At 37.4% G+C, this 12,786-nt stretch overlaps 1 protein-coding gene across 1 annotated transcript in view; it reads left to right on the top strand.

The window, feature by feature from the left end:
- LOC100930308 (ubiquinol-cytochrome-c reductase complex assembly factor 1) overlaps window positions 1-12,786 on the top strand; it is a 120,383-nt gene that overhangs the window by 53,836 nt on the left and 53,761 nt on the right. Inside the window, exon 7 of the mRNA XM_003756933.4 lies at window positions 2,141-2,249. Within this exon, the coding sequence (XP_003756981.1) occupies window positions 2,141-2,249 (109 nt within the window). The remainder of the gene's footprint in view (window positions 1-2,140; window positions 2,250-12,786) is intronic.

Genomic DNA, 12,786 nt, shown 5'->3' with positions numbered 1-12,786 from the left:
TTATAATCAGGATATACAAATAGACAAATGAGGAGATAGGGTGCAAGAAGCAGGTGACACTTGAACTTCATTTTTTTTTTTAATAATAGCTTTTTATTTTTCAAAATACATGCAAAAATAGTTTTCACCATTCACTGTTGCAAAACCTTGTGTTCCAATTTTTCTCCCTCCTTTCCTCCACTTTCTCCCCTAGACAGCAAGTAACCCAATATATATAAAACATGTACAGTTCTTCTATACATATTTCCACAATTATCATGTTGTACAAGAAAAATAAGATCAAAAAGGGAAAAAAGTGAGAAAACAAAAAGTAAGCAAACAACAAAAAACATATCATTATGTTATGATCTCCATTCGATCCCCATAATCCTCTCTCTGATTGCAGATGGCTCTCTCCATCACAAATCTATTGGAATTGGCCTGAATCACCTCATTGTTGAAAAGAGCCGTATCCATCAGAGTTGAACATCACATAATCTTGTTGTTGCTGTGTACAAACTTGGTTCTACTCACTTTACTCAACATCAGTTGAACTTCACTCTTATCAAAAGAAGAAAGGGAGGATGCACATTTGCATGTGGGTATGCACAAATATATGGAATTCAGTACAGAGTTACATTTCACTCAAGGAAATAGGAGAGAGGGAAGAAGAGAAGATAATATTAGAAGAAGAAAAAATTAAAGGAGAGATTATTGTTTTTCTGTTGTTCAGTTGTGTCTGCCTCTTTGTTACCCTATGGACCATACTGTCCAGAAATTTTTCTTAGCAAAGATGAGTGATTTGCCATTTTCTTCTCCAGTGGATTAAGGCAAGAGAGCTTTAGTGACTTACCCAGAATCATACAACTACTAAATATATAAGATCTAATTTGAACTCAGAACTTCCTGACATCAGGCCCAGTGCTTGGATTAGTCCTAAGCAAAACAAGTTCTTAAGAATATACACAAATATTTAAAGCTCTTTTTGAGGTGTCAAGGAATGGGAATCTTCAGGGGGTGTCTGTAAATTGGAAAATCAACAAGTTTATTACATATAAATGTGGACTGTTGTGCTAACTTTTATCCTCTCCTCTCCTTTCCTTTCTTCTCCTGCTGCTTTTTCTTTCTTTAAAAAATACTGTTTCTTATATGAGATGACTCTTCAAGAGGAGGGGGGGGGATACTGGGAAAAATTATGTCAGTAAAAACTTGTTTAAAAACATATATATATATATTTCCTACCCATAGCTGTAAAATTATATGATCTGCTTTTCTTCCAATTTTTAAATGATATAATTTTTGATATTCAAGTCACATATCTATTTTAAATTTGTTGTGGAATATGATTGGTCTAAGCCTAAATCTTTCCATATTGCCGTCCAGTTTTCCCAGGAGTTCTAATCAAATCTAATTGTTTTTTCCTAGGTGATTTATGTTTTATCATCTGTTATTGAACACTGGGTTATTGTTATTGTTCATTATTTCTTATTCTTCCTTGTTGAGTTTCTTCCACTAATATACTTTCCCACTATTTAATCAATCTTAAATGGTTTTGTTGATGGATTTGTTGAATACTTTCTAATATATTTTAAAGACTGGAAGTGCTGCTAGCTCCTACTAGAAATTTTATTATTTCTATTTTTAAATTATTTTCATTATTTTCTTTGATATATCTTATATGAATTTTACATTTTCCCCAGTACTTAGCCTGCTTTTTTGGTACATAGTCAGGAGGGAATACTTGTTAAATGAATGGATGAATGAATGGATGAACACACTAATCACAAATCAACATCTATTCACCACTTACTGTTTGCCAGGAATTGCAGTTAGCTTTGGTGATACAAAGATAAAAAGGAAACTCAAGGAGTTAATATTCTTATTATTATTAAGACAATATATGCACATATGAATATATACTGAATATCTACAAAATGAATACAAGATGATTTTCAGGAGGGCAATTCCTAGGAAGACCGAAAAAATTTGTGAAGGGTATGGCACCTGAGCTGAGGCTCAAAGAAAGCCATGGATCCCAACAGGTGCAAATTGAGTACAGAGACATGGAGATGGGAGATGTAGTAACTTGTGTAGGTTTAGTGAGAAGTATAAGGAGAAGAGACTGAAAGCAGCCTACGACTGTTTGCCTTTTTCTCCCCAGGATGTGTCTTGTCCGGATGAAGCAGGAAGGCCGTTCAGGGAACTACATGTGTCGCATCATAGTTCACTTTATGTGGGAGGATGTTGAGCAGCGTGGCAGAGTCATGGGGGTAAGTGGGCTTGGTCAAACATGTTTTCTAAAATCTTCCAGTCCATGGTTTGCCTCTGTCAGATCAGAAGCATCAACTATTTAGGAAAGATCTCATTTCCCTCTACTTTTGAATTGATTCCTGAAAGCCATAGTTTGCTCTGACTAAGGGATTAATATCTCAAATTAATTAATTAATACCACTCATGGTGATTAACATGTAAATTATGCCCTGGGCAGCTGAGAATTCATATCACATCTTATCACAAGAGGTTAGGGGAATGCCTTTGGGCCACAAAGTAGGGCACTGCAGAGACTAAGGTTCTTCCAACACACCCTAAGAAGAGGGGGCTGCTATGAAATACCAATCATTGTGGCTGACAAGATAGAAATAATGTTCATTTTAAATGATGCAAGCAGGAGCCTAACATATCCAACAGGAGTGGTTGTTCAGTATGCAGTATGAGCCTGAGCTGCCTCCACTAATCTGAGAGTCCCCATGATGTGGTATAGAGAACTTTAAACTTTCCTGGATTCTAGTCTATGTTTTGCCCATTGCTAGCTTTGTGATTAATACCTCATCTCTCTAAGTCTCAGTTTCAGCTGCAAAACAGGTCCAATAATTATTTCTCTATCTTAGTCTGCCTCACAAATCTGCTTTGAGAGACCTGCTTTGTTTGTGCTGTGCTATATAGGCAGACCCTTGCCTTGTCAGACTTTGGGCAAGGATGTTTGCTTAGGCTCTCTTCTGTTTGGGAATTGTTGATACCAAGTGCTTCAGAAGTGAAATCTTTGTTGTGTTCTAAATGTTTGCCTAGGTCTGTAGCCTTGGTGTGCCTTTGGTGCTGTGGTTCTCCCTGAAGAGGATAAATACAGTTCCTTCTACACAGGCTCCATTCACCTTTAGGAACTACTTGCTTCCACTCTTTCCTTCTTGTCTTGGCTGATGATCTTCTTATTGAAGGAGATAAAAAGGATGCCATTACACAGATATGAACTACTGCTCTGATTGCTTAAGCTGTTCCAGCAATCCAGAACTAAGCTCCACAATTTTTTCTTTTTTTCCACTTAGATGCCATTCACTCATTTAAACTGTCAGAAAACTCATGTAGGTCTAACAAACTTAGGCCCCTTTCCTCCAGCTATTAAACTATACTGCACTAGAGGTGTGTAATGTAGTTGTCACTGGAAAGCATTCCAGCACCATCTTCTACCTAACACAAAGGTCCTGCTGCTGCTTCCTTGCTAATCTCCTCAGGTGAGAGAGAGCCAGCCATTCTGATTGTATACCTATACCTCCCATCTCCTTCTGTGCCTGTTCTTTGAAGGTAAAGGGGGAACCCTCTACGCAATGATGATTCTCACCCTGCTTCCTACCCATTACTTTCCAATAACTCTGAACTCTTTTAGATCATCATCCAAAACCCATTCCATATTACTCCAAAGTTTAAACTTAACCCCTATCCACTCTGCCCTCTAGAATGCCTGTTGCATAGGCAAGGAAATTCCCTTCATCCTAAATCTTTTCCCCTTCCACTCCTTCTATCTACTGTCTCTTACAGGCTCCCATGGTAACAGCCTGTCTGGTCACCCTTTCCACTGGCTACACCTTTACTCATTCTCTTTGATTCATTGGTTGAGATAGGGGAGTTGGAATATTCCTTGTTCCCCATTGCCACTTTCACATTCTCTGTGCTTCTACATTACTTAGTAACTCTGTCCTCTGAGGTTCATGCAGTTCATCTTTACTGCTCAAAAAAATAAAAATAAAAAACCTTTCTGGTAGCTGTTGTCATTCCCCTTCCTTCCTCAAAGAATTTGTTTTGTAACTTACAATTTTCTCTCCTTAACTTCTGTTCTCATGTTAGGGAATTTCAATATATATTTTGACTCCCCAATTATCCTAATCACTTAGTTCCTCAGCCTACTTACTTTTTCACCTACTCTTTCACCCCACTTCAACTACACATGTAAATGATCATAGCCTTGATCTTTCCATGATCTACAAAAGTAATGTTCAAGAATTCTGAAATCCCCTTCACTGATTGTAATTGACTTTTAACCTCTTCCTTCACCTTCCTTTACCAAACTGTACTCTTCGTCCACATTATGATTTACAATCTTCTCCTCAATTTTCTCCCAGGACATCTTCCTATATTAGCCACTGTCCTTTTTATCCCATCTTGACTCCTTGGCGAAGCAATTCAGCTCTGTACTGTTCTTTCTTGAATCCCTTTTCCCCCAGTCATTTCAGCAATTGTTGATCCTTTTTTCTCCAAGACCAATGATATTGCAAGTATATTATGCTTTGACTTGCCTGTGAAGTGGATTTGAGTGAAGCAGAAGTGGGCAAAACTCATCAGCCTTGCTCTCTTCTAGAGTCACTGGAGTTTAGTGGTAAGGCCAGAGGGTAAGACAAGTGGCCATGGTCCAGGATGCAGTGGGTAACCTTGGCCTTTCAAAATTCCCTTGTCAGTTATTCCTGGCCAAGCCTCAGCCTTGGATCACTCCCATCATTCATTTACCTTTGTTCCTACATGTGTTGAAAAAAAAATGGAGAAAATCACACATTTCTTAACTAGGTTCTCTATAAGTTTATTTATATGACTTGAACTAGGTCCTCACAGCTTCTGGGCAATCCTAATATTTTCCCTAATTATTTCACTATCCCACTCTCCATAACAACTCTTCCATATCTTTTTTTCTCTTTAAACCTCTTATGGCTTCCCTTTTCCCTGTGTTTTCTCCATGGAGAAGTTTGTCTCATGTTTTTGGATAAAGTGAGACCATTTGCCATGAGCACTCCGATCTCTTCATCTCCTGTGTCTTCTCTCTTTCTTTATGCCTGTCTCACATGATACAATGACCTTATTCTTTGTCTAGATTAGGAGTCCTCAATCTTTTTAAATAGGGGGCCAGTTCACTGTCCTTCAGACTGTTGGAGGGCCAGACTATAGCAAAAAAAAAAGGGCCTTTAAATAAAGAAACTTCATAGCCTTGGGTGAGGGGGATAAACGTCCTCAGCTGCTGCATCTGGCCCGCAGGCTACATACAGCCTTGAGGACCCCTGGTCTAGATCAACTCCATGCCTTTTCCTCCAACATAGGACCTTCTTTCTCATCTTCTCTCTTTTATTTATTTTCAATCTCCTCCTTTCTTTACTCCCCCTGCTGCCAACAAACAAGCCCCTTCCCATCCTGAAAAAATCTGCACATGACCCTTTTACCCCTGCAAACTATCTTCATTCTGTATCTTGTGTCTCTCCTCTGTTGCTAAATTCCTCAAAAAGTCCCATTCACAATAGGTGCCTCCATTTTCTCTTCTCTTATTTTTGTCTTTACCTGTTATAGACTAGCTTCTGAATTCATCATTCCACGAACACTGCTCTTTCCAAAGTTACCAATCATCTCTTAGTTGGCAAATCTGATGACCTTTTCTTAGTCCTCATTCTCCTTGACCTCAGTCTTTGACACTGTTGATCACTTTTTCCTTCTTCATATTCTCTGCTCTCTAGGTTTTTAGCACATCACTTCTCCTGGTTTTTCCCTTTGACCATTTCTTCTCTGTCTCTGTTGAATGGTACTCCAGATCACAGCCTCTAACTGTTGGTGTCCTGCAGAGTTCCATTCTAACCCCTTTTCTCTTCTCTATATTTCTTTTTTTGGGGGATCTTGTCTCTTTTGGGTTTAATTACCATCTTTGTGCTGAAGATTCTCAAATAAACCTTTTCTGCCCCAGTTTCTCTGCTGACCTCCAGCTTCTCATCTCCAACTGCCTTTCAGATACCCATCTCTCATCCCTGGGAATTTTTTCTGACTGTTCCCCATGCTTGGAACCTGTTCCTACATCTCATCTATTAACCTTCCTGACTTCCTTTAAGTCCTAACTAAAATCCCACCTTTTGCAGGAAGAATTCTCTGAATTGTAGTGTCTTTTGTCTCTTAATTATTTTCTATTCATTCTATATATACCTTACTTTGTATATATTTGTTTGCATGTTGTTTCCCTCATTAGATTGTGAATTCCTTGAGAACAGCAAATCTCTTTATCTCTTTTTTTTTGTATTCCCAGCACTTAGCACAGTGCCTGGTTCATGGTGAGTGCTTAGTAAATATTTAAATATTTATTGATTGTTTAAAGCCCATTTACTAACTCTTGCCTGTAAAATTATTCAAATGTAATGGTCATTGTCATTTAGTGGTCATTGTCTCTGCATGGTGTACATCGCTCTAAATAAACTTCACAGGTTCCAGGTTGCTAATGCCTGCCCTAGAGCAAAAATGTTGCCCAGTAAAAGATAGAGACAACAAACTCACTGTCATTTCTAGCTCATTATTGACTTCTGTATATGTTGAGCCATAGTAATACCAGTGTAATTTTTCAGGAATTAATCTTTTTCTCTTAATATGTAACCTAATTTACCTATCAGATTGGTTTAGATGTATATATACATCTATATCTATTCTGCCTGAAGGCAAGGTATAAATTAGATGATCTCTCAATGTTCTGGAAACACTAATAAGGCCAGGATTCATTGACATGCCTGTGAAAAATAATGTTGGAGCCATATATATTTGAAGCAATTTCAAATTATTATTTCTGCTTTTATCATTAATTACTTGCTTTCTCCATGTGACAGACATGTAGAGGAAAAAGATGTTCACTAGTCACATCTGGACAGATGCACTTGTGGGTGCATCTGGGACATTCCAACTGCTGTTCTGTGGAACTTAATGGGTTTGTTTCCCATGAAACACTGAAAATCTGAAACGCATTCTGCCTAAAATGCCAGGATGTGGTCGTCTCTGTTGCAGGCAGGCCTTATACCCAGGTCTTCCTTATTCAGAGGCTGCTTCTGGCCAGTATGTCATGTTGCCTGAAAGGAACCTTTAAAGACCATTCAGGTTAGGGATTTTAATCATTTTTGTGTCAAGGATTTTGTACTAGTCTAATGAGGCCTACACATAATTTCCCAGAATATTTTAAAATAATTTAAGCAAATGCTTAATTTCATGATGATGTTGATTATGATGACAAATAGCATCTATATAGTGTTCTGAAGTTAATAGAGCACCTGATAAGTATTATATTATCCTCACAACAACCTTGAGAAGTAGAGAATATTATCCTCATTTTACAAATGAGAGAATTGAATCCCACAGCAGTTAAGTGATTTACTCAGGATTACACATTTAGTAAATATCTGAATTTGGATTTGTATCTGCGTATTCCTGACTCTAAGCCCACACTTCTATCCATTGTGCCACCTAATGTCTTCCTGTACTCTGAAGATCCCAGAGTATGAATCCTGACTCTAGTCTAAATCCCTTATTTTACAGAAGATTCTGAGCTTTAGAAAGGGAAAAAACTTGTTTAGGATGACAGAGCAGATTAGTGGCAAGGTCAGCTCTTGAATCTAGTTCTCCCAATTCTCAGAACAGGGATTTTCAATTACATAGAAAAATTGGAATTGACAGATTTCAGCATTTGGGTCTGGATTGTTACCCTCTCTGAAAGAGTTGCTTGTTTCCTTCCTGAAATTTTCCTTTAGCACTTTCTCTGGTCAACTTATTTGCCTCCCCATCACCTTCTATTTTGTACTATATCTGTGTGCATGTTGTTTCCTCCAGTAGATTATAGGTTCTTCCAGACCAGGGTCTCTTGTTTGCCATTCTTATATCCTCAGCACCTCTCAAAGGTCTTTGCACTTATAAATGTTTGTTGAATTAAATTGCCAAAGGAGTCTTTTAAATAAAGAGCATATGCATTTAAGTGTTAGTTTAGAAATCACTAACTACTTAACAGGATTACAGTATAAGCCAATGGGAAAATATTCTTCAGTTTACAAAAATTTATACTGTAACAGCTTTCATGTAAAGTGAGGCATGCCCATGCAGCTGGACCAGAAATCAAATGCTGTCTTGTGGCAGACAGAATTAGCTTTGACATTTTATCTGGAAAGTTCTGAGTTTTTTTTTTAAACCTCATTTGAGATTCAAACATATAAATTAGCTGCAGAAATGAAGTTCATCATATCACCTCATCTGGTCTTGTTTTATTTCATTAACTGGTTCTTAAAATCCTTTGTGAGCCACATTGCAGCTGAAGAGGTTGGAGACCTTTTTCCTCGGGCTCTTTGCCCCACTCCTGAGTGTTGGTAAGAGTTGAGAACTAAGACTTGACACAGCTGTAAAAACAGACAGCGCCTTTGGCCTCGGCACTTTCTCCATGTGCAGGCTGATTTCAGATGTACATTTCACTTGCTGCCCCTTGTACTAATGAAGTCACTTTCTTTTGGTGGGTGCTTGTGGCCAGGTGTGTCCAGTCCTGTGGTAAACTGGTACTCCTTACTCCAATTTTCCATTTGTGACATTTCAACCTAACTTTAAAAACAAACATAAAAATTAGCTTAGGGTAGTGGCTCAGAGTGTTAATAGTAACATTAGACTGGCTAAATGACTTCCCCTATGCTCTACTCTGTCCTGCCAGACATCCCCACCTTGTAACTTACAATGAGCAAGTTCAAACTTTCCCAATGTAGAGAAGAGTCTAGGACTAAGAAATTGTTGTTATTTTTTTTCCCCTATCAATGTTCCTGAGCACCTCTGAGGTCTCTCTAGGACTTCCAAAGAATTTTTTTCCTAGGAGAAGCCCCACGGATAAGGAAAAAACCTTCCTTTGAGGCATATTTTCCTGCCTTTCAACGTTGTCCTAACACAGAGCTCTTAAGTGTGTTTTAGCAAGCAGAAGTAAAATTTTGTAGGACAACTGGAAAACTCGGAGAAGAAAACTCTAATCCCTCCCCCCATATTTGTTTTTTTTCTCATGCCTTCACATCTTTAAATACATCAAGCAGAATTTTATGAGAAAATTAGGTTAGAATAACATTTTTATATCCTAAACTAATAGAGTACTTTAAAAAGGTATTATATCTGGGGCTTTTCTACCTCATAAACTTACTAGCTATGTTGCCATGTTCCCCAGAATTTATCAGCTTTTTTGGTAAAGGGAGGTGATACCATCCTACATATTTCCCAAATATGAAATCCACTATTATTTCTCAGTGTGCCTTGCCCCATCTCCTTCAAACTGAAAAAAAAAAAAAGTCAAGAAAAACCTTTTGAAACAGTAAACCACATCTGTCAGCATGTGATATATTCTGTACCCACAGTCATCTACCTCTCTGCAGAGAAACATACATGTATTTAATTATCTGTTCTCTGGAAATAAGAGAATATGTGGTCATTTAATTGCTTCACCAAAAATATAAAAGTGAGAATGATGATCATTATAATAAATTTTTTTTTTAAAAGACTCTATATGAGCACTTTCATTTTACAGAGGGAAGTACAGAGAGGGAAAGTGAGTTGTATTTTTAAACATGAAGTATTTATCCTTTTTTATAGTGTTTTATTTTTAATGTTTTTAATAGTATTTTATTTTCCCCAATACATGCAAAGATAGTTTTCAACATTCACCATTGTAAAATCTTGCATTCCAAATTTTTCTTCCTCTCTCCCCTCCCCAAGACAGCAAGCAATCCAAAATAGGTTAAACATCTACAATTCTTTTAATGTTTTTCCATATTCATCATGCTGCAGAAGAAAAATCAACTCAAAAAGGGGGAAAAAACCAACAAGCAAACAAACAACAAAAAAAAGGTGAAAATTACTATACTTTGGTCCACATTCAATCGCCATAGTTCTCTCTCTGGATGTGGATGGCACTTTCCATCACAAATCTATTGGAATTGCCTTGAGTCAATCACCTCATTGTTGTAAAGACCAGCACAGTTGATCATTATATATTCTTATTACTGTGCATAATATTCTCTTGGTTCTGCTCACTTCACTTAGCATCGGTTCATGTAAGGTTTTTTTTTGTTTTTTTTTTTAATAATAACTTTTTATTGACAGACATGTAAGTCTTTCCAGGCTTTTCCAGCACTCAATTTAGATCCAAATATTTATCAAGCAGCTAATATTTGCCAGACCCTGGTCTAGGCCCATTTGTAACTGTTCCAAGTGTTGGGGAAGGCAGGAACAGTGATTAAGACACAGCTCTGCTTTTGGGGTATTTGTAGTCTAGAAAAGGGGATGAGAGCTAGAGAACCATAATTCTAAAATATCAGACTATAGTAATTGCCATAAGAGAGATTTAAAGTTTTTTGGAGCAAGGAAAAATGACATCTTTTGAGAGAATCCAAGTGAAATGTTTGGCTTAGCTGTCAATGTAGATGGTTCAAGAACTATGTGTGTGATTCTTCACATTACCTGCCTCCTGAAATATTATGTTCCCTTTTACTTCATAGGTAAAAGGAATCTTCCACAAGGATAAAGATTTTTTTTTTAAGTATGTTTCAAGACTGCCATAACCAAAAAATTCATTACCTAGTTGCCAGTTTTGTGGTAATTAGCACTCTGAAGTGATTATAGGATTTTGACATGTAAGATTTGGGAGGTGGGAGTAGAATCATCCCATATACACATGGAAAGAACATCATGAGCAAAAGAAATGGGAAGGCTGGATAATACAAAGTATGTTGGGAACTATGAGGAGTCCAATTTGACTACAAATGTCGAATGTGTATAAGCCAAAAGAATCAAAAGCTAGGGTAAACGTGGAATGTCTCCCATCCCTCCCCCAACAACAACAACAAAAAAAGAGTAGGGGCTTCATTTTCTAGACAGTAGGTATACATTGAGTATGGGGGTAGGACATGATGAGAGCTATTATTTTTTGAAAGTGAAGTGACAATGTGTTCAGCTTTAATTCGTTTCTTAAAAATTGTTTATTTTTTAATATTCATTGCTTTATGAATCATGTTGGGAGAGAAAAATCAGAACAAAAGGGAAAAACCATGGGAAAGAATAAAACAACAGAAAAAAGAAGTCAATATAGCATGTGTTGATTTACATTCAGTGTCCTCAGTTCTTTTTCTGGATACAGATGGCATTTTTTATCCAAAGTCTATTAGGATTGCCTTGGAAGAAGGTCTGATTCATTAGGAAGATATAATGACAAGCCAGAAACAAACTGGCAGGTCAATTTTGATAGGTACATGCTGATTTTATTATGCACTTCAAAGGAAAAGCACTTGTGCATAATAGAAATTCTCAGTTTCGTGTATGGTCTCTATTTTCTGTTCTCCTTTGGTTATAGAAATGATAGTTTTATTTGGTGTTGGTGAAGTACAAAAAAACCCTTTTTTTAGATTGAAAAAAGAAAAAGATATGTATTGTTGAGGAAAAGGAGAATATCGAGACAAGAATTAGGGTCTGAATTATGGTGGTGACCAGGAGAATGAAAGATTGATATGGAAGATATTGCAGGAATAAAATAACCAAAACTTCTTGGTTCACTAGATATGAAATATGGGGACAAAAGAAAAGGCAAAGAGTTTGAGATTTGGGAGTCTGAATGACTGGGAAGAGGTGCTGCTGCTAAAAGAAATAGAGGCACTGAGAAGTACTGGTTTGGAGCTGAGATGATAATGAGCCTTTGATGAAGATGTCAAGTAGACAGAAATGCATGACTGCTCCAGGCTAAACACAGAAAACTCTGGAGACAGGTACCTGAAAGTAATAATAGCTGAAGCATTTTATATGGTGTCAGTAACCATCACTGGTTTATCCAGTATATTTCACTTTCAAGAGTTTTGTTTTTTGAGCATCTTTGCCAGAACTTATCTTTTGGGAATCACCAATGTTTTTCTGGACTTTCTTCTTACTTTTTTCCTAAAAACCTGCGTCTTCTATTCTTATCAGCCTTCCATTATGGAATTTTTCAGTAGACTTTTTTCTCTGACATATCTGGGCACAATTATCCTCTTCCACCAGATTCTCCATCTCCCCATATTACTTCTCAGATCTACTTTGAGTTTCTTTACCTCAAAAGAAAAGAATTTGCTAATGGAAAGTTAGAGAGGACCTGAGGCAACTCTCTGGTTCACTTTTGTCATAGAGAAGGGGAGGGACTTCTCTGAAGTCTTGGTGCTAGTTAGTATCCCTCTCTTGACTTCCAGTCTTTGCTTTCTTTGATGTACTATGCTTTCCTAAAATCTCTTACGTGGTGAATGTTCTTTATAGCCTTTGTTTTGTTCCCCAGGACTTCCCCAGTGGGTGGCATTATCCAAAGTCAGGATTTTCCTTCCTTAGACAGAAATCCCAAATCTGAGACTACCTTTTTTCCCTTCCTCTGATTCAGAACTTCTCTTTCTTAATGGCTTACAACTCCTGGAAATAAAGGATTAATGTAGCTTTTAGAAAAAAATATAGAAATGGGAACATTAGCATTCTGGATTTGTTTCTTGCATATTCACATCCTGAATGCTTCAAAATTGTCTGATTTTGCCTCCACTGAGTTTACAATTATTTTACACACTATTGGGTTATGTTTTTTTAAGAGTGGAGGAACACTGGGGCTGAGTGCCGGGCCCAGCAGGGCTGGGCTGGGAGACTAACAAAGACTGCATTGTACCATGACCTGCAAAGCTAATAAATGAATTCAGGAGACACCTAGATGTGTTTCTAGAAGGGGGGAAGGAGGGGTCTGGTGAA

The sequence above is a fragment of the Sarcophilus harrisii genome, chromosome 2 (genome assembly GCF_902635505.1).
Source record: "Sarcophilus harrisii chromosome 2, mSarHar1.11, whole genome shotgun sequence".
NCBI classification, from domain to species: domain Eukaryota; kingdom Metazoa; phylum Chordata; class Mammalia; order Dasyuromorphia; family Dasyuridae; genus Sarcophilus; species Sarcophilus harrisii.
The sequence above is the reverse complement of the archived record's forward strand: the minus strand, read 5'-3'. Positions and strand labels throughout refer to the sequence as shown.